The 22680-nt window shown below is 47.3% G+C and overlaps 1 protein-coding gene across 1 annotated transcript in view; it reads right to left on the bottom strand.

Moving 5' to 3' along the window:
- The window catches only part of Arhgef4 (Rho guanine nucleotide exchange factor 4), a 104803-nt gene that overhangs the window by 54417 nt on the left and 27706 nt on the right, over nucleotides 1-22680 (bottom strand). The window contains exons 2-4 of the mRNA XM_051204362.1: nucleotides 14345-17803; nucleotides 10020-10310; nucleotides 1824-1950 (exon numbers count right to left, since the gene is read on the bottom strand). Of these exons, the coding sequence (XP_051060319.1) occupies nucleotides 1824-1950; nucleotides 10020-10310; nucleotides 14345-17803 (3877 nt within the window). The remainder of the gene's footprint in view (nucleotides 1-1823; nucleotides 1951-10019; nucleotides 10311-14344; nucleotides 17804-22680) is intronic.

Here is a 22680-nt window from a genome sequence, read left to right as displayed (position 1 = left end):
AGTGATAATTCCAGCCATGTTGTCTCAGAATTTAGCTTAGCTAAGCTTTGTTTTCTTCCCTCGGTTATTATTGCCAGTTCTTGCCTTTCTGCCTTCCAAGCCACTCACCATTTAACTTTTTCCTTCTCAGTACTGGTGGGAGAATTTTCCTTTACATTTTTGTTTGTTTGTTTGTTGGGGGCGCTGATCTTACCTATATTCTCTGCCCTCACAGGACTTGTAATTCTTGTTCTGGTTTCAGACGTACTTTCCAGTGCCCTCCTGGAGCTTAAGGATTTTTCTCCTGTTCATTTTGTTTTGTTTTTTTTTTTTTTTCAGTTAATCTTCAAATTCTCCTGCTCTTTTGATGGATAGCTTTATTTTTTCATTGGCTTAGGTCTCACCAAGTAGGCTAGGCTGGCCGGCCAGTGAGCGCCACTCTCTGCCTCCCTGGCGTTAGGGTTTCGAGTGCGCACAACCACACCAGACTTTTCACTTGGGTTCTAGGGATCAAACTCAGGTCTGCACTGGAGTGCTTCCCTAAGTGACCCATCCCCATAGCCTCCTTCCACGGGTATCTAAGTAATTCTGTAATTTAACAGAGGGGCCATGAGCTAGAGTGGCTTTTCCTTGAAAGCCATCATCTCAGCAGATAGCAGATGCGTTTTTCTAACTTTGCTGTGCATTTATGATCGCAGCCTCCGCTTCACAGCCTGATACAGTCTCAGCAGGCTCATTTGCAGACAGAAAGCCTAAACTTTGCCGGGGACCAGTGCCCAGCACACACACTTTGAATTGACCCAGGCCTGCTCTACAGCTGCCTTCCCGACCAGCTGTGAGCTCGTGGGCAAATGCTACTTTTAGTGTAAACCAGCCCTCACCCTCAATGGCCTTGACTAACCGCCTGGGTCCCGTCACCCCCCCACCCCACCCCCACCCGCACCCACCACACCTGGCAAAAGGGAGTGTGTTGTTTTTCAAGTGTTTTTGGTTTTGTTTTGTTCTTTTACTCTCTCTGCTTTGCCCTGGTTGACCTGTCATACGAACTTGCCTCCCTGGCCGCCAGCTGGGTGTTTTTGATTGCGCATACATAACACACACCTGCTTAGGACTACAGTTTCTATATCTGTGCGTCTGTCAAGATCCTGGGAGCATCTCTGAGCACTCAGCCCCTGCCTCCAGATACGAGTAAAGGAAGTGGCACCTGTGTGGAGAGGTCGGGCCTGGTTCATGTGGGGCTCTCTGGTCTTCTGCCTGATTCAGCCCTTTTGTGGATGCATACACAGTGTGATGGTGCCCACTGGTTTTTTTTTTTTTTTTTTTTTTTTTTTTGCAAAGGAACCAAGAGGCTGCCAGTGTTGTAAAACTCAAGGAAGAGAGTCCCCGCTGGCTAGATTTGAGACAGCAAACTACACGAGTGTTTTCTCTATACCCGTTTACTGCAGACTACTCATCAACTACATGGCATGAATCCCCCTTCGTCTGAGGCCTGCAAGAAGGGACCCTCGCTCTGCACATAGGCCCAAGCTCGCCTCATAGCCCCCACCATGCTGGTCCCCCCCCATGGTAATTACTCTTCTCCTACATATCTTACCCAAAAGGACAACTCAGTGTTCTTCTTGAGGCCAAACCTGAGGAGACCTTTCAGAGCCAGGTCTGGGGACTCAACCATAGCATGTGCCCAGTGCTGACCATGCCCCTTGATAGTTGAAGGGGTGGACAGCTGTCAGTCACTCTCACCTTTGATCTGCTTCTCCTTGACAAGTAGACACAGCTGTTATAACCCCTGTCCCTGATAGCCCACCCAGGCATATGACAAAGGGGGGAAAAAGCATAAGGCTCACCAGTGTCAGGCATGGGCTCTGGCCAGCCTGCGCAGTCCAGTCCCATTGGGGCACTCTGGGAGAGCAGGTGGCTTCTTCTAGGGAGGTGCAGAGACTCTGGAGAGGTGGTGATTGTCTTTCTCCAGCACTGGGGTGGGAGGCAAGTGAAGAAACAGGCTATTAGTGCCAATTCCTAACTTCTTTAGCTGCCCAGACACTTCCCGGTGAGCAGAGTCCAATGCCCAAATGCACACTACTCTGGGAGGTCTGGTTCATGCCCAAATCCATGAGGGAGGTGACTCGTGGGGTCTGGAGTATGTGAGGACAGTTCTGCAGCCCCTGGTGGGACAGATTACCTTCAACTATGTGGAGTAATATCTGCAGAGGAGGCTTCAGATACCACCCCTACAAAGCTGGTCAGCCAGACAGCTTTGTATTTCTTCCCAAACAAAACTGTTTACTGAAAGCATCTACCCAAAGGACTCTCCATCCTACCGCTGAGACACTTGCTCATCCATGTTTATTGTGGCTCTACTGAAAACAGCCAGAAGTTGGAAATAGCCTAGATGTCTGGTAATGGATGACTATAATGAAATTGTAGTACATTTACACAATGTAATATTACTCAGCAGTTAAAAAACACCCTTAAACTCTCAGGTGAATGGGAGGAACTAGAAAAAAGGATCATTGTGAGTGAGGTAGCCCAGACCTCAAAAAGTAAACAGGTCTGGGCTTTTTATTTGTCAATATCACTGGCTATTCGTATATTATGGTTTCCAATTTTGAGTGTTGTGGGGTTGTGTGTTTGTGTGTGTTTATTTCTTATGCTTTCGTAGTATTTTGTTTGTTAGTTAGTTTCTTCCTTTTGTTCTATCCTTGTTTGTTTGTCTCTTATATTTACATGTTTTCTTAAGAGAGAGAGAAAAAAGGCATGGAGTTGGGAAGGATCTGGGAGGAGACGAGGAAGGAAAACTATGATCAGAATATATTGTGTAATAGTTCTAATTATCAGATTATATTGTGAAATAACTCTATTTTTAATAAAACATAGAGTAAGAAGAACATATGGTACACACACACACACACACACACACACACACACATGGAATAATGGCTAAAACCTTCCCAGATGGGATAAAAGGCATTGCCATATAACACAGGACTCAGGAAAGTTGAAATAAGAGATACCAGTCTGTCAGTTCCAGGGGGGCACTATAAGCAAACAGCTTTGGAGATTTATTGATTTAAGACTGTGTGTGTGTGTGTGCTTGCGTGCACATACACTTGCGTGGAGGTCTCTAGTAACCCAGAAGAGGGCATCGGATGACCTAGAACTGGAGTTACAGACAGTTGTGAGCTGCCTTATGTGGGTGCTGGGAATTGAACCTGGGTCCTCTGCGAGAGCAGCCAGTGCCCTTAACCACTGAGCCACTTCTCTGGCCCTTAAATAAGCAGCTTTGAAAACTAAAGACAAAGACTCTGGAGAGCAGCTAGAGGCCAGCCAAACACAAAGCAGAAAGCCCCCCAGTGATGGTGAGCCTTCCCGGAGGGCAGGCTAACTGCCTTTATGAATGAGTCTTAGGGGCATTTCTCTAGGCTCTACTTCTGCTCCTGTTTGAAAATGGGCTCCCAGAGGGCACTTCACCTCCAATGTCAGCGATGCTCAAGTCCTCCATCTTTAGACTCAGGGCTCCTGAACAACTCTCTGGACTCATCTGTTTGGATGTACCAGAAGTGCCACTGAGTCAATGAATGCAAAACAATTTCAGTTCCAATCCTGGTCCCCATCCCAGGCACAAGATGTTGTTGTCCCTTCAGAACTTATCTGCTGAAGCTCTGGTACCATTGTGCTGGTCTAAGGAGCAGGGCTGTCGGGAGGTGACTAGGTCAGCAGAGTGGAAGGCGTCTTAGAGGAATTGTGACCTCTGTGAGAAGAGGCTCAGTGAGCTGGCCATGAGATAATATGAGGAGAATTCAGCCACCCGCAGCCCACAAGAGGACTCTCACAGGAGTCCAACTATGCCAGTGAGTAGAAGCTTGCTCTCTGTAGGGAGGGCAGGGACAAGCCTCTGGCGAAACTACAGACTGCTCATACATGTTGCAGTGAGAACCGAGAAAGAGCTACAATGGCCAAGTCTAGAACTAATAAAGTCAGAGATGGACAGGGTAGGGTTGCAACCAGCCTGAACTGGGTGGATCATCGCCTAATTGGTGGAAGATGCCTAGAGTGTGGGCCATGAGAATTAACCAATCTCAAGGTTTCTGCTATGGCGCTGTAGGAGTCGTCAGGCAGGGAAACTAGATGGTTGTTTCCATCTCCCTTTCTCAGGAGATCCTCTTTCTTTCCCTTACCCCCGTCTCACTTTCTGGGATTGCCCTTATAAAGCCTGGCACACCCTGACCATGACAATGCCCATCTTCAGTGAACTTGGAGCCACTGCCTAGGTTAGCCTTTGATAACCCTGGGTATTCAGCATCCTGGAGCCTCAGGTTATACACAGCTGTGCCACGAAAGGACCCATCATACTGAAACACTGGGTACCATTGGCATTCTGATTTTGGACTCCTAGCCTCCAGAGATAATTGTCTATCTATGGCAGCTTGAATGAGAATTGCCCCCCCAATAGGTTCATTTATTTGCACAATTAGTCCTCTGCTGAACTGTTTGGAAGTATGGCCTTGTTGAAATGGGTGTGTTCTTGGAGGAGATTCGTCACTGGGGGTGGGCTTTGAGCTTTCAAAAGCCCATTCCAGGCCCAGAGTCAGTCAATCAATCAGCCAGTCAGTCTGTCTGTCTGTTTATCTGTGCCCTGCCCCCTCTGCTGCCTGTGGATCAGGATGTAAACCCCGTAGCTACTGTTTTCCCAGTGCCATGCCTGTTTGCTTCCCGCCATGATGACCATGGATTAATCCTCTGAAGCTGCAAGCAAGCCTCCGATTAAATGATTTCTTTTATGAGAGTTGGCTTGGCCATGGTGTCTCTTCACAGCAATAGATCAATAACTAAGACACCATCTGTTGTTGGGAAGCCATGAATTCTATGGAGCCATTGAGAAGCACCCAGACACCACACAGCAGGCTCTGTCTTCCCAATCTCAGGAAATGATACCATTATTCATCTGCTCAGCTGACAGTCAAGCTGGGATCCAAGGACATATTAGAATCTTTCTACCGCTCCAATGGCCAATCATGGTCAAGTCCCGATGGTTAACTAGCAAATACCAGATGGAGATCTTTTAAATATCTCTGTGCTCTTCTCAGAGAGAGGCTATAGCACGTGGTGGTTCAAATGTGGCCTGAAGCCAGACTTTCTTGGTCCAAATCCTACCAGCAGTGTCTCCTATTACTAGTGTTGGACAGCCATTTCCTTCACTGAAACATTCCTGCCTGGAGCAACTTAGAAGGATCAGGAATACGAATGAAAAGTTCTCATTAGTTATGAGAGTTAATGCAATAGGGGTCTGCTCCTTTTGTGTGTGTGTGTGTGTGCATGTGTGTGTATGTGTGTACTCATGCATATGCACATTTGTACAGGTACACATACACATGTGTGGAAGCCAGAGGTTGGAGTTAGGTGCGTTCCTCTGTCACTCCACACTTTATTTGTTGAGGTGGCATTGCTTTGCTGGTCCTGGAGCTCACAGATTGGCTCAACTGGCTGGCTGGGAAGCTCTTTGGATCTGTCTGTCTTCATCTTCCCAGCTCTGCAGTTCCAGACACGTGTGGCCACACCTGGCTTTTTATGTGGGTGCTGGGGATCTGAATGTAGACCTTTATGCTTGCTTGGCAAGCACTTTCTCCAGTAAGCTATCTCCCCAGCCCCATGGAAAAAGTTATTTAAAAGTGAAGTTAATAAGTCAGCTACAACTGAATGGGATAGGTTTCTGTCTGCCTGTAGGTGGCCCCTGACTTAGGATGTTCCAGTTTATATAGCGTAACAGGGATGTGTCCATTTAGTGGAAACAGCCTTGGAATTGGATTTGGGTCTGGTGGTAGGCAGTACATTGCTCTCTGCTGGTCACAGGAGAACAGATATGCCAGCATTCCCTGTTGTGAGTCTGAGTAGGATAGGTTAGTGGAGGTGGGGGGTGTGGCTTGCCATCTTAGAGGTATGATGGAGCTACATCCTGATGACCTCATCTAAGTCAAGGACCACATGTACTCCCAAAGCTCCTGACATCTCCCGGGGGCTCTGGTCTCCACCTGTGTTGTTGTTTCTAGCTGTGAGCTACATGGTCAAACGCTGAATCAGTGAGCTGATGCTCTGAGTGATGAGAGGTGAGAGGGCCCAGAGTCTCTGGTTATACCTTGGGGAGGACATGCTGGGCCTTGCAAATACCAAGCACCCACTCTCCCGTGAGCTACAGCAGCTTCGCCCATAGTAGATTTGTAGTTAAGATGCTATTTGTCTTATCTGAGTTCATTTGTCAGCGTCCTTCTAAAACAAACTGATATCATCAACACTGAGATTTAATTTTGCACATAACTGTCGTCCAGGTAATTCTTACTGGGTTTCTAATTATATTTTTATCTGTATCATCAGTTTTACATATTCTTTCAGTCATACAATGAAATGGAAGCCTTAAAGTAGAAGTACACACATCACCTTGTGAATCTGAGAGCCACACCCTCGGTTTCTTTTCTCACACGTATTCTGATTTGCACTTTCTTCTAAAACAAGTTTTAAAATAATGCTGGAGAGATGGCTCAGTGGTTAAGTGCACATAGTACTTCTTGCAAAGGACCCGAGTTCAGTTCCCAGCACCCACATCAGGTAGTTTACAAACACCTGTAACTCCAACTCTATGGACTTGAAACCCATTCCTGGACTCCAAGGGCACCCACAACACACACACACACACACACACACACACACACACACACACACACAATGTTGAAAGAATAACAAACATATTTTGAAATATTTTAAAGCATGGATCTGAAAGTTATCATTGCATGTATTTGCGTGATATACAGTGATATCAGGCCTTGATTTTTTTCAGTGCTGAAGGTAGGAAGCTTGCACATGCTAGGTGAGCACCCCACCATTAAGCTATTTCTCCAATCCTGTGATTCCTACCAGGATCACACCATCAGCTCAGCCTCACCTCAAGCGTCTGACTCTCCTGCTCAGCCTGCTGAGCCCGGGATTGCAAGATGATTAAATTGAGCTAAGTAACCCATTTCTCACATCAGACCCTTGACATCTTTTATGGGAAGAATACTAGGGTTTGTTTTTTCCCGGTGACACTTGAATGCACAGCCCTGAAGATTGGTAGGATGGCTCAGTGGGTTGATGGCACCGGCTGTCAACCCAGAGAGAACTGACTCTTGCAAGTTGTCATGGGATTCCCACATACACACCTTGGCATGTGCCTGCATACACTAAATAATTACATGTAAGAAATCTAAAGCACTGTATGACAGTTATTCACTGTGCTGAGCAGGAGATACAAAACAGGATTTGTCCCTTTGGCTGTCCCCACTCTGATACCCCCAGCCCTTGCCTTGCTGGTAACCATCATTCTATTCTTGGCCTCTATGATTTCAGCAGCTTTGGAAAACACGTGGTATTTGTCTTTAGTGTCTGGCTTACTTCACATCTCGTATGGTTCTCCAATGCAATCCTTGATGCAAATGACACAAATCACTCCCCTTTTTTGAGATGAATAATATTCCATCTCGTGAATGGGCCACATTTTCTGTATCTGCCCATTGTTGATGGACGTTCAATTTCCGTATCTTGTCTACTGTGAATACTGCTGTTACGAACAGTGGTCTGCAAAGGGCTCCTCAACATCCTTATTTCAAGTCTGTAGGTAAATACTAAGAAGGGGGGGTTGACTCATGCAATAGTTCTATTTTTAGCTTTTTTGAGGAACTTCCATCCAGTGTTTCGAGATGGCTATCCTAATACAAATTTTTACTAACGGTGTGGAAGTGTTCAATTTTCTTCACATTCTCACCAGCATGTTACCTTTCAACAACAAAACAAAACAGAAAAGAAGTTCCAGGGAGGAGAGGCCCTGCAGCCCCCGATGCTTGTAGGAGGTAACAGTGCAAAGTGTCAGTCAGGCAATTTCCCTAAAAGTTAATCACAGAATTACCATCTGGCTCAGGAATCCTACTGCTAAGCATGTACCCCAAAGAACAAAAATCACATGTTCAAACGTGTAGTGTTCCAGGAAATAACATTAACTGCAGCCAGAAACTGGAACCAGTTCAAGTGTCTATTGATGAACCATTAAAGAAATATCTACACGTAATGAAATATCCAACCATAGAAAAAAATGAACTCCTGTTAGATGCTAACAGTTGGAAGGACCTTGAAATCATTGCATTAACGAAATAAGCCAGACACCGGTCACATGTCACACAATTCCATTTCCATGAAATGGCCAGGGTGGACAAATCCATGGGAAGGTGAAGCGGACCGGGGCTTCCCAGTGGGCACCGGCTGCTCATAAATATGGGGTTTCCTTTTATGATAATGAAAATATCTTGGGAAAAGATATTCTATTTGTAGGAAAATGGATGGATCCAGAAAACATAGTGGGGTGATTCAGACTCAGACAGACACACACCGTAAGTTTTTTTCTCACTTGTGGCTCTTAGTTGTTAATTTATGTATGTGTTTATTTGTGTGGAAGTGAGTGTGGGCAGAGGCCAGGAGACTAGAAATGGGCCGTGAGAGAGGGAAATGGGTGTTAAGGGAAGGGGTGTGGAGGGTAGTGGAACAATTGTGATAGGAAAATGGAAGGATTCTGAAGCAAAAGGGCTCAAGCAAGGGAGGGATGTTCGGGAGAGTGGAGAAGAGGGTCAGCTGTAACAAAGTATGTTTCAGAATGGCATGATGGAACCTATGCCTTTCCATGTTACCTCAAAAACAATTCTTTAAAAATGCAAAACAGTAAGCCTTGGGTTTCGGTAGAGATCTGCTTGCAAAACACTGCAAGCAGACTAAGCCGGACTCAGGAATGTGTACTTCAGAGATACATGGCAACAACCTTACTATTTTATCAAGGGAGAGGGAAAGAAAAAAAAAATCAGCAAATTGAAAATCGAGAAGGTACTTGGAAAGTCTGTGAAGTGCCTTCTTTTTAAAATTTTTGTTGCAATTCGTTTATCTTGCATGGGGAGGTCAGAGGGCTTGCAGGAAGCGGCTCTTCCTTGTACAATGTAGGGGCCTAGGAAGGGAACTCAAGTAACCATCAGGGCTGGGTGGGAGGTGAATCCACCTGCTGAGCTCTTGCTGGCCCGAGTGAAGTTGTTTATAATAGGCTGTCAGTTGCATGGGATCCAATGCTGACCACCGGATTGGGTCAGATCCCACAGGAGGAGTGGGGAGCAGTGTTCTGGGAACTCTGGGGCAGCTCCTGCTGAGCAGTGTCTTTTTACACCGCTATAGCTTGGCCTAGACTGTCCCTCAAATGCTTGTGTGTTAAAAGGCTTGGTAACCCTTGGAAAGCTTGGGAAGCATGGGAACCTTCAAGAGTTAGAAGCCAGAAGACTTTATGCAATGAGGGGTACCTGCAAAAGGGAATACGGGCCCCAATCTTCTTTTCTGCCTCTTTCCAGCTGCCATGAGTTCACTGGGTTTCCTCTGCCGTGTACACCCACTATGATATACCAAGCTACCACAAACCCAACAGGGACTGAGACCTCTGAGGAAATGAGAAATGGTTTTTTTTTTTCTTTTTTCTTTGTGTTTAGGTGTGTGTGCATGCGTGTGTGTGTGTGTGTGTGTGTGTGTGTGTGTGTGTGCAGATGTACATATGTGTAATTATATTTAGGGGGACAGAGCATAACCTAGCATGTCATTGCCCAAACATCATCCATCTTGTTTTTTTGTGACTGGGTCTCTCACTGGCCAATGTGGCTATGCCGCCTGGTGGTCAGTGAGCTCCCGGGGACCCACCTGTCTCTGCTTCCATGCAGCTTGATTACAAACATGTCATCAGCCTGTTTTATTTTTAAAATGAGAGTTTGGAGAGTTGAACTCTGGTCCTCAAGTGCTTTTTATCTTTATCTACTGATTTATCTCGGGCATTTATGACAGTAATGCGAAGCTAACTAACACATAGGTTCACACTGGTCAGCTCCTGTGACTCAGGGGACCAGGGGTGACAAGTGTCAGTGCAGGACAGAGTCAGGAAATGGCAGACACCCGGACCATGTCAGAAGACGCCTGGCCTGTGGCATCTTCTGCTGCCTTACCTGAACTTGGTCCTGGTGCTCTGTCCCTGTGCACATCTTTCTTCTAAGCTGCATCTGTTTCTCCAGCTTCCTCCTCAGAGTCTTTTCTATCCATAGGTCATCCAAGCTGAACTGGGAGTGCCGCGGGGCCCTCCTGAGCTGTGACGGGGCCTCTCTGGGGACTTGCTCTGTGGAGGTGGAGGGCACTACTTCAGTGGCAGACACCAGCTGCTGAGTAGGCTCTGTGTACGTTTTCTGATCACAGGAACAACTGGACTTCTTGTCTGGCTGTTTTCCCCGGACAGTGTAGCTCTGGAGAGCAGAGAGAAAGAGAGGTCATCAGAGATCAGAAAAAGAATAAATCAGCTAGGGATGCTGCTCTTCCCCTGGAGTCTTTCAGATATAACACATTTTTTTTTTTTTTTTACTTATTCTCAAAGTAAACATTACATAGAGGTGCTTCATTCACAATAATTTTGAAAAGTATTACGATTAGATGCCAGGCAGGCAGTGGTGATGCATGCCTTTAATCCCAGCACTCGGGGAGGCAGAGGCAGAGGCAGGAGGATCTCAGTGAGTTTGAGGCCTGCCTGGTCTACAGAGTGAATTCCAGGACAGTCAGGACTGTTACACAAAAAAACCCTGTCCAAAAAAAAAAAAAAAAAAAAAAGACATAAAACAAATCTCTTTTCTATTATAATGTCTACTAAGAACATTTTAAACAACAAAGGCTTCTGATTTGATCAAAGACCATATTAATGGACTTGGCATGCCCATTAGAAATACCCATGTGTGTGCTGGTATGCATGTGCCAGAGGAGGTCAGAGGTCAACTTCAGGGGTCATTCCTTAGAAGTGGTCACCCCGTTTTCCCGTACAGGGCCTATCACTGGAACCTGGGGCTCGCTGACTAATCTGGGCTGGCTGGCCCTTAAGTCTGCTTCCCCAGTGTTAAGATTACACATACATGTCATCTAGCCCAGCTTTTTGAAGCGGGTTCTGGGGGACTGAATTCAAATCCTCACACTTGTGACGAGAACACTATCATGATTGAGCCTGGGAAACATGTCTGTATCCCAGAGCTCTTGCTCAAACAGAGCATAGTTCTCACCTCCCAGCCACTCTCTCTGTCTCAGTTCAGGGCCAGCACTTAGACATCACGACCATTTCAAAATTAAACCTGTCCGCGCCAGAAGAGCAGATGGAACTTGTGTTCACATCTCCACAGTCTGTTCTTTGAAACCAATCCATGACCACAGGGAGAAGAAACCCATTTATTCCCACGCTCATGAAATTAACCCATCAAACTTAGGGGTTTATGCTTCTCCCAGAAGCCATAGAATGCCAAATAGAAAGCCAAGTATCATGTGAGGGATGCCTTCGGTCAAGTGGTTAGAGGTGTCCAGAGACCTCCAAACAACAGAGGCTCCGATCAGCGTGGCTCTTTGTTGCCCGTGGGAATGGGATGTTGAGACCCTATTGCTGAAGACACCACACTTATTGGTCACAGTCTCCATGGAGAAATTAAGGTGGTACTGGCCAGGCACTACACAGGCTGCTGGGGAAAGTATCATCAACAGTCTTACCTGTAAGCTATACCGATGATCAGCATGGCAAACTATGCCCATGGGCCCAGCAGAGGCACATATGTTTATGGGCGGAACCAGCTGGCTTCTGATTCCATTTGAGATCCACAGCACAGGAGGAAACACATGTGAGACCCTGCAAATTTGGCCAAGAACCAATGGCTGCGGAGCTCTCTGGCTGCTTATTACTGTTATTTTGCTAAATGGGTGTAGAAACAAACTTCCCTCTAAATCCATCTCTCTCTACATGTAGATCAGTGTGGCCCCCAGACCTTATCGTATATTTCTCTGTGAGGTGGCTGGCGGTTAATGCAGAAATACATACAGCCAGTCAGAGTGCAGAGAGTAAGTGTCAGCAGAGTCCGGTTACAAATGGAACATCTATCTCCAAACTCACATTTTAAAAATAAAACAGGCTGATGACATGTTTGTAATCAAGCTGCATGGAAGCAGAGACAGGTGGGTCCCCGGGAGCTCACTGACCACCAGGCGGCATAGCCACATTGGCCAGTGAGAGACCCAGTCACAAAAAACAAGATGGATGATGTTTGGGCAATGACATGCTAGGTTATGCTCTGTCCCCCTAAATATAATTACACATATGTACATCTGCACACACACACACACACACACACACACACACACACACACGCATGCACACACACCTAAACACAAAGAAAAAAGAAAAAAAAAACCATTTCTCATTTCCTCAGAGGTCTCAGTCCCTGTTGGGTTTGTGGTAGCTTGGTATATCCAAGCCCCTCTCAAGCCATGTTGCTGTCCTCAAAAACCCTACACACACTCTGCTGATTCTTTTTTATTCTTAACTGTGTGTGGTGTATGTGCATGTATGTACATATGCATGCATGCATGTCTGGGTGTAGGTGCACATGTATGTGGGAATGCATGTGAAGGGCTGAACTGAGGTTGGGACTCACCCTTGGCCACCCTCCTATTTCCTTATTCATGTTCTTTTTCTTAGTGTGGGTTTTCATTTAAACCCAGAGCTTGTGGTTTCAGTTAGTCTCACTATCCAGTTTGCTCCTGGAGTCCCCATTTCTGCCTCCCAAGGCTGAAATTTCAAGTGGACCACAATACCCGTTTGGCCTGCCCACAATTTCTAGGGGATTCAAACTCTAGTCTTTAAGATTGCACTTTAACTGGCCAGCCCTCTCCCCAGAAATTTCTTAAAAATCTAAACACGTGCTTGTCCCGTGACCTGACAATCACACCATTGGGCTTTAGGCCTAAGCATGAAAACGCATGTGGGTAAATATTGGCACAAGTTTTACTGTGATGCCTCAAATCTGAAAGCAGTCTTTTAGTAAATGAGTCATTAAAGATAAAATATTACTTAGCCATTTAAGAAGAAATTAAAAGGGATTATTGGCAGATGCAACAAATTAGTCAGATGTCAAAGGACTTGTGCTGAGTATGAGAAGCCAACCTCAAAAAGTAACATTTTTGAAGTTTAGTCATATACTAGTACATGACAGTAGCTCATCCAGGGTCTCAAGGACATGGGTATAAAGGGGTTTAGCCCAAGGGCCAGGGATTTGTATGTCTTGCCACTGATAGTCATTACGTGGCTCTGTCCATGGTATAAAACAGAAGCCGTGGATAGACTGATCATTCCTCACATGAAGCCAAACACCCAAAAGATACAAAACCTGAAAGAGTTTAAGTTCTGGTTGTACCTCATATTCTAATTGGTCTTAATAATATAACCCTGAGTCAGATATCGGGGTAAAAGCTGAAGGATCAGAGAGGCAGAGCAGCCAGGCACTAGTTCTTATCTCTACCGGATCCTCAGACCAAAGGGGCGATCCTGTCCCAACCAATCCTCAGATTGAATGCAGTGAGCTCCTGTCTCCTCCTGCCTTACATTCCTCTCTCCACCCAGCTGTATCACTCCCATCTCCACCTCCCTAGTGCTGGGGTTAAAGGTGTGAGCTCTGTGAGACTGGATCAGTCTAGTGTAGACCAGGTTGGCCCTGAACTCATCTGCTTGCCTCTGCTCCCAAGAGCTGGGATTAAAGGCGTGTGCCACCACTGCCTGGCCTCTATGGCTAACTATTGGCTTTTGCTCTGCACGCTGATCTCCAGGCAAGCTTTATTTGTTAGATCAAAAACAAAAGATCACCACACCCGATTCTATGTCTCAAATGGAAAATTCTGTATCTGACCTCAGGTGGTCCCAACACAAAAGATAATCTAAGACACCAAATGGATGACCTCCAGGCTGTGAGTCAGCCATGACACTGGAGAGTTCTGAGCTTAAGATTCATTGTATTTGTATTCATGTGTGTTTACACATATCTATGTCAGTGTTCATGGAAGGCAGCTGAGGGCTTTGGACCCCCACCCCCCCAGAGCTGGAGTTACGGGTGGTTGTGAACCTCCTGAGGATGCTGGGAACTGAACACCAGCCCTCTACAAGAGCAGCAAGTGCTCTTAACCTCTGAGACATGTCCCTGGCCCAGCTTTGAATTTAAACTTGGGTGTCACGTAGATATACATAGACACACACAGAGATACATACACACACAGACATACACACACACAGATACAGACACACACACAGACACATAGAGACACACACACACAGAGACACACAGATACAGACACACAGACTCATAGACACACACTCACTAAATAAATAAATACAGTTTAAAACCATGACAACACTAACCCAAGGAAGCATCCCTCCACCTGCCTTAAGAGGTAAAGAAAGAGTTGTTGCCACCAACAGCTCACTTACCTCACTCCCAGGAAGGTCCCTAAGGAAGGATGCTGTGCCCAGGCCGTGGTGACACTGACACCTGCTGGTGTGATCTTCCTTCTGGTTGTTCTGGTTTAGTGTTTGTAGGGAGAGTAAGAGGCTTGCCCTGCTCTTGGGCATTTCAGAGACGTCGGAACATCTGTTGGCGTCCCTACAGCTTCTAAGAGAGACCATGGAGACTGCACTAGCCCTGCCCCCAAGGCAGAGATCCACCCTCTGAGCCCCAGGCATGGGATTCGTGGGCTTGGGGCTTGTGGGTCTGCTGGGCATGCTTTGGTTTTCATAGGCCAAGTGGCAGGCAGAGCTGCAGGGGAGTGTACAGCCCTGGGCTCCAGGGCTGGTGGGCGAAGTCAGCCAGGATGGCTCTGGGAAGATCCCAGAAGAAAGGTACCTACTGCTTTCCTGGGTAGCAGTGCGTTTTATGGTCGGTTCACTTTTCCTCCTGTGTTCTGGAGAAGTCCGACAGCCGGAGGGCGGAGTTGCAGGAGACTGTAGGGGTGTCCAGGACCCCGCGCACACATGGCTGTCTGTGCTAACTGTCCACTCTTCACGGTGGCCTCTGGTTGCTGGTGGGGAAGGGCGGAGGAGTTCGGGCAAGTCTGGTCCCGGAACGCCACTCACTAAAGAGGGCCTTTTGGAGCTGTCCACATCTTTGCTTCTCAGAAATGTGCGCCAGGAGCTCTGGCCGCGCCTGCGCTTTTCTGTCTCGCCTTTGACTGAGCCCGCATTCGTTTTCTCTGTAACTTTGGCCTCAAAGAAATGGGTAAAGGTCTTATGGGCTAAAGCCAACCTTGCCCTGATCTTGCTCTCTGTTGTTTTTAGTCTCTTGACGTTACAGCTTTCTGGGGAAGGTCCTTCACCACCAAGGTCCCCTGATGTCCCCACTTGAATATCTTGGTGTGAACCAACAGAGTGGGTGTCCGGAGACACGCTCTGGTGGCAGGCTGCAAACCACGGACTCTGGGACACACCTTCCTCGGGGCTGGGGCAAGCCAGGTTCAGACCCCCTGAGGTCAAGGCCTGGCTGCTTGGTATGTCCCCTCCGGGGCTCTCCTCAGACCAGGACATGCCAGTTTTTAAAGGGGTCATCTGGAGATCGGCAGGACGCTGCTCTGACTCCAGTGCATCGGGCTGAAGCCGACCCCAAGGTCCCTGGAACTGCAAGGTTGTGTCGTGGGCCGATGCCAGGACTCCTGAATGCGGGACCCCTACCTTGCCAGCCCACACTCGGGAAACTTCTATAACCTCTGCACCCGCTGTGGCACACTCTCCCCGTTTGAGTTCTGGGCTGGTAGATTTCTGGTTCCCCTCGGGGTGGGTGTCCAAGTCTGAGTGTACACACTCAGACCCCAGGCTCGAGGTTTCCCTAAACTTCTCCTCCAGCGTCTCTTCTGAGCACAGTGTGTCATCTGAAGCAGCCCTAGGGACCAGAGATCTCACAAGCTCTATGTCTTGGGCCAGCAGCTGCGGAGCCCCATCACCCGACCCCTCTGCGGGGCATCCTGGCAATTCACATTCACTGCCACACATTGACATTTCTATGGTCCTGGGAGACTCGTAAGCTGTGGTTCCTGTGCCTCGTGGAGATTTGGGTCTTTCCCCTGAGAAATCACCGGACTGTGAGTCTAGATGACAGCAGGCCTTCCTTGTAGAGGTCTGTTTGTGTTCCTGCTTTACTGCTATCATAATGAGTTTGCAGCTGTGCTCGGAGGCCCCGTGCACCTTGGATGCCTGCTGCTGGCCTGAAGTGAAAGGCTCCCTGGAGTCCCCAGTTCCCTGTGCACACTCATTCCCGGGCCTGCAGCAAGACATTTCGGCTGTTGGGAAATCCAAAAGACTCTGCAAGGCATTCCCCCTGCCTTGGGAGTCTAGAACTGCTGCCTCGCATGCTGCTTCTGAAGGAGCAGTTATACTTGATCTCAGGGTGCTCTTTGGGGCATAGGCGTGACCATTCACTTCCGGGGAACCCACGGGCATCTCACTGTGGCTACCGCGATGTGGGAAGGGGGAGGCCCTATCAGGCGGCTTTCTCTCCTCATTGAGAATGCACTTTGATGAGTAGGTCTTGGTCTGGTTTCCTGTCCTGGCAGGGATCTTTTGCAGGCACCTTTGTTTACCGGTAGCATCATCAGGGTGGACACCATCGGGCTCCTCAAGTCTGTGCTCTGGGCTATGCTCTGGCTTGCATTCAGCGGGTTCAGGCACTTCCTCTTGGCTGCCAAGCTTCAGCAATTCTGAAGTAAGGTGGGAAGGGTCTGGGCATGACCTAGAAGCCTGTTCTACCTGGTTTTCCAGTGGGAGACCTACACAGGGTGTGTCTTGAGATGTCCTTTTAAGGCTGCAGCCACTCAGCTGGTACTCATCCTGCAAAGGAGGGGCCCTGCTTGGAGAAGTGGAAAGTAAATAAGACAGCCGGGTGGGCCCAGGAGAAGGAGTGTTAGGGACTATTTCTCTCCCGTCCCTCAGGTAGGGCCCAGATGTCACACATTTCTGCTCCAAAGGCTCCTTGAGGCAACACAAAGGAAACCCTGGTATAGAATGCGCCCTAACCAGAGCCTTTTCGTGCTGGCATCTTTGGGGTGTCTTGCCATTGGCACCAAGATTTTCTGGGACACTATGATGACACTTGGTGTCTATGAGACACCAACGTGGTAGGCGGGCTACGTCTAAACAGGAACGAAACCAGAGTAAGTCTGTGCCCACTGCGGGCCTGGAGGCAGACCCCTTCCTTGTCCTGACCCACAGAGGGAACTCATTGTCCTGCAGGCCTTTGTGAGGTAGCTCTGCTGCCCCAGCTCTGTTGTGGATGTGTGGCCAGCTCTGACCTAGTTCACAGTGTTGAAGAAAGCAGGGCCAGACCAAGGGGACATCCAAATAGCCCCTAGACCTGGCCTTTTGCAGCTGGGGACTGCTGCTGGTGGTGGTGGCACTCTGTGAGGAGGACCCAGCTGTTGGCACAGACTTCCACACCAATCTGGTCCTACAGTCCCAGAGGATTCCCTCATCCTGTTTTCCAGCGGCGGTAGCCGTTGACGTGTGCAGTTTACTCTGATGATAATATTCCTTCAAGCCTGAGAGTAAATCCAGCTCTTGCTCTGTACGGAGCCCGTCAACACAAGCCAAATGCTGCCCTTGAGGAGATCTATCTGCTGAGTCATCAGGGCATCCCCAATCTGCCTCTGTATCTGCAGACAGGCCACCTGGGGAGAGGCAGACTCCACCCGTGGGGTCCCCAGGCAGGGACTCTGCATCAGAAGCGCTCTCAAAGGGGTCTGTTTTTGTGTCTGAGCGACTTTCACTCTTATGGGACAGTGTCTCAAAATCCTCAGGGTCTATTTCCTGGCACCATTCCTGCTCTTCTGGGTCTGCAGGGGATGGGTGGAGTTGGCTATCTTCGCTCTCACCTTCACCGGGAGCGGGTGCATCTGACTCTGTAGTCTAGAAGGACAAGAAGAGAAAAATCAGAGAGATGTCCATCCCCAGGACCTCAGCGCACACATTTACACCGTCATGCATTCCTTTTTCAGGAGGGAATAGCCTCCACCATTTCCCACAGAGCTCCAGGAAGGAAGGGAAGCGTTAACATAGAAAAGAGCGCCAGGGCTGAGGGGATGGCTTCGTGAGCAGAGCGTGCCCTGGAAGCCGGACAAGCCCTAGTTTGGATCTCTGGGGCCCATATAAAAGCCAGGCCCAGTAGCTTAAGCCTGCAATCCCAGCATGCTTATGACAAGGTGGAAGGCAGAGGAATAGCCAGAAGCTCAGAAACTAGTAGGCTCGGTGTAGGCAACAACGAGGAAGAGAGGCATAGTCTCAAGGGCTGGTACCCAAGGTTGTCCTCCGACATCCTCATGTGAACTATGGTACATACATACCCTGCCCCCAAACATGAACACACAAATACACAAGCATGCACAATCACAGTGTGCATGCACACTCACACGGGTGCGCGCACACATGCGGGCACACACGCACACACACACACATACTAACATACAAATACAAATATGAACATACATGTGCAACACAGACATACACATATATATTCTCACAGTCATACTTTCATGCCCACACACACACTCACATTCATAGACACACAAACATGACTATGCAAATACATAAACATACGCACACACAGACACATATATTTCACACACTAATGCATACACACACCTGAATGCATGCATATGCACAAAGATGAAAACTGAAAAAGTAAACAAGGGATGAAGCCAAACCTGAACTGTGGGGAGAAAATGTCTTATAAGTTAAAACAGCCACCGAAAGGCCTAACAGAACATTCGAGCACTCGAAGTTTAGGTAAGCATGAGCATGCTGTGTGTCACCGTGAGAAGCATGCTTCTGTGTGGGGTACAGACATGGGATGGTATGTATGCTCAAGGTAGCTTTGAGAGCAGGAAGAAAGAGAACTTGGCAGTAACTTTGCAGGATTTTCCTCTCCCTCCTGTCTGTCTCTTGTTCATGTAAGTGTGTGTGTGTGTGTGTGTGTGTGTGTGTGTGTGTGTGTTAATCTGGGATCCATATGTGGGTGTCATTGCTTGGATTTTTGCTTGAGACAGAATCTCTCATTGGCTCATGAACTTCCATGGATCTGCTTGTCTCTGCCCACTACACGTGGCGGCTTCTTTTTTTTTTTTTTTTTTTTTTTTTTTTGTGGTCCTAGAGAATCAAACTCAGGCCCTAAGGTTTACAAAGAAAGCACTTTGCCCACTAAACCATCTTCCCCCCAGCTCTCTAGCTATACCCCCGGCCCCTTTAAAGACAGGGTTTCATTAAATAGCCTCGGATACCCTAGAACTCTCTATGTAGACCAGGCTAGCCTCAAACAGAGATCCATGTGCCTCTGCCTTCAGTGAGTGCTGGGACTAAAGGCATGCACCCCCATGCCCAATTTGCACATTTCTTAATCTGCTCTCGAAACCATGAATTCCTGTGAATCCATTTCAAGGGTACAAGTCTGGGCTGTGAAAAAGGTATCCACCTACAAAGATCTATTTCTATTTCGCCCTAAACATCCCTGTCCCTCCCCAGCCAATACGCTCCCCCTCCCAGTCCTTCCCAGGGTCAGGGATCTGACTTCTGTTAGTCTTGACTAATGGGCCCTAGAGTTTGACATGGACAGATCTACAATGTATCTTTTGGGGCCTGGCTTCATTACCGCAGGTGTCAAGCTTGTATCATGGCTACCCAACCTGCAGCCTGCAAGCTGCCTGTGACCCAAAGTAGCTATGAGTGCAGCCTAACACAAAACTGCAGAGTAGAAGGCACCGTGTGGTGATGTTCTGAGGTTAGACATGACTGCTAGCATGTCCTAGTCCATGCAATAACCTCAGGTGTGAGGTTACAGTGTCCTCGGCATTCAGCCATCAAAGTTTCCATCATTTCCCCAGGCCATGAGTGGTATAGGCACTTGTTCCAGAACCTAGTCAGGGTTCCTCAAATTCTGTACCCTTCCCAAAAAATGTGTGTGTGTGTGTGAGGTCAGAGGTCAGAGGCCATCCTCAGAGGCCTTTCCTTTTTGACAAAAGCTCTCTCATTGGTCTTGGTGTCACTGATTCACCTAAGTCTGGCCGTCCAGTAAATCCTGTTTCTTGCCTTGCTGCTCCTGGGATTTTAAATGCACGCACCATGCCCAACTCTTTACAGATACGGGCCTTGAACTCAGGCCATCGTGCCTGAACAGCAGCTCTTCGCTGATAAAGCTATCTCCCTAGTACCTGAGACCGTATTTTTAAGATAATTGCACCTGGGGCTGGGGAGGTGGCCATGGAAACCCAAGTGTGGGTCCCTAACAGTTACATGAAAGATAATCAGGGTCAGGAAGAGATCTTGTCTCAAGGAGTAGGGCAGAGAGCAATAGGGTAAGACTGGACATCCTCATCTGGCCTCCACACATGTAAACACACACACACACACACACACACACACACACACACAATAAAATAATCCACCTGTTGCAATCTGTACACTTTTCTATAAATATGTATAAACCACTTTGCAATTCTCAGCATAAGTTGATTAATAGTAAATGAATAGAAATAAAATCACAAAGTAAAAAAGTATTAACTCTCATATTAAATCTAGGCTATGACCTAGTCAAATTTAGAGGCAAGAAATCATCTTTTGACTGTGAGGCTCAGAACGTTCTAGATGGAGGAGTGGATCACATTGGGACGGTTTTTAAAAGGCAGGCTCTCCGCCTTCTCTTGGGCAGTGTACTGCCTCAGACACTAAGGCCAGAGTTCGGCTTTTCTCCTTCAACAAACAGTGAGCTCTCATGAGTTCTGGCAGAGCAGAGCTGAGAACAGGATTTCTCAGAGGTTAAGAGTGGTTCAGGGGGGGGTGTTCCAGCCCTTCCCCTCCCCCCAGGTCAGCTTCCCAGCCTCTCTCCAGATGGTTCTGGAGACACACCTCCCTTCACCGACATGAATCTCACCACGTCTCTCCTCATCTCCACTACAGATAGGGTGACATTTAACCTCCACACTCCCCCGTCTAACACTTCTTTTTTAAAAAATGTCAGTATTCTCGGACACAGTATGTTCTCGAAACAGCAATTTCAGCTGTATATACATACAAGTGATATATGCAGGTGCTTGGGATTCAAACTCACAACCTCGTGCTTGAGCAGCAAGCCCTTACCCACAGAGTCATCCCCCATCCCCGCAAACCAGTAGCCATAATGTGCAATATTTCAATGAACTCGGCAATTCTAATTTTTTTTCCTAATTCCCATTATGATTTCCTATTTGACCCAAGGTTTATTAGAAGGATAATTTAGTAGTCTTTTTTTTTTTTTTTTTTTTTTTTTTTTTTTTGGTTTCTGATTTTTATTTAATTATGCTATGGTCTGAGGTGTTGCCTGTATGATTCAAATATTCTGAAATTAGTTGAAACTGGTTCTACAGCATGGTGCAAGGCCTCTAACGTCATAAAGGCCCAGAGGTATTTGAAGGTTATGACTTGTGTTCCATGCAGCGCTTGCTAAGTGCTCATTAGAGGAAGCCTGTTGGCTGTATTTAAGTCCCTGGTGACCTTACTAGATCCCTCTCTGCTATGAAGAATGCTGACAGAGGATTTGTCCGTTTCCTCTTTGAACCCTGTCATTATCAATGTACATACTTCAGCCTTACCTGAGTTGGTAGGGGCCAGCTCAGCCCTGTCACATCTTCCCGGGACTTTATTCTTTATTAGGACTTCATTGTCCTAAGAGTTGCTTTTTCCTTAACGGATACCTTCCCCCACAGTAGTTTGCTTTCTACTTCCTTAAGTGTGGTTTCCATAATCACATACAGCTTCCAGTCACTTTTGAAAAAATACCTGTCTGCATGCACGCTGCATTTCAGAAGAGGGCGCCAGATCTCATTACAGATGGCTGTGAGCCACCATGTGGTTGCTGGGAATTGAACTCAGGACCTCAGGAAGAGCAGCCAGTGCTCTTAACTGCTGAGCCATCTCTCCAGCCCCCTTTTAGTCACTTACACCCAGAGTTTAACCCTTTCCCTTCCTCTTCTCTCTCGTTCTCTATCTTCTGTCCTTGTCTCTTATTCCTGGCACAAATTAATCTCCTTTGTACTGAGAACTTGGTCTTGGGGTCCCGAGACCATACGGAGCCTTCCAGTCTTAACTTGCATTTTACTCAATGACACTCGATGTTGAACATCTTTTCATATGTTTTACCTGCAACTTCTTTGATAAAACATTTGTTCAAATCTTCTGCCTTATTTATATAAATATGTATTAAAGTAGGGTTTCACTGTGTAGCCCTGGCTGGCCTTGAATTCTATAATTAGACCAGGCTGGCCTCAAACTCACAGTGAAGAGCACTCGCTGGTGAGGACCTGGGTTTGATTCCAAGCACCCACACTATGGCTCACAACCGCCTGTAACTGTAGTCCTGGGGGATCTGACGCCCTTTTCTGGCCTCCTTGAGCACACATGTAGTACACAGACATACATACACGTGAGCAAAACATATGCATAACATTAAAAAATTGTATTAAGAAAGGAGAAATCACAGATCCTTCACAAATAGTCCCTTCCAGTCCATGGTTTGCCTTTTAATTTTATTATTAATTTCTTTTGCAGAGTAAGGATTTGTACTAAATGATACCCAACTCATTGATTTATGTGTGTGGTTTCACATGTATGTGTATACATGTGCATGTGTGTGTATGCACAGGAGGCCTAAGTTTGATGTCTGATGTCTTCATCCAACACTCTTCACCTTATATTGACGGTCTCTCTGGTGACACCAAAGCCCAAAGCGTCTGCTATTCCAGCTGGTGGGCATGCTCTAG

Source organism: Phodopus roborovskii, unplaced genomic scaffold, assembly GCF_943737965.1.
Source record: "Phodopus roborovskii unplaced genomic scaffold, PHOROB, whole genome shotgun sequence".
Classification (NCBI taxonomy): Eukaryota; Metazoa; Chordata; class Mammalia; order Rodentia; family Cricetidae; genus Phodopus; species Phodopus roborovskii.
The sequence above is the reverse complement of the archived record's forward strand: the minus strand, read 5'-3'. Positions and strand labels throughout refer to the sequence as shown.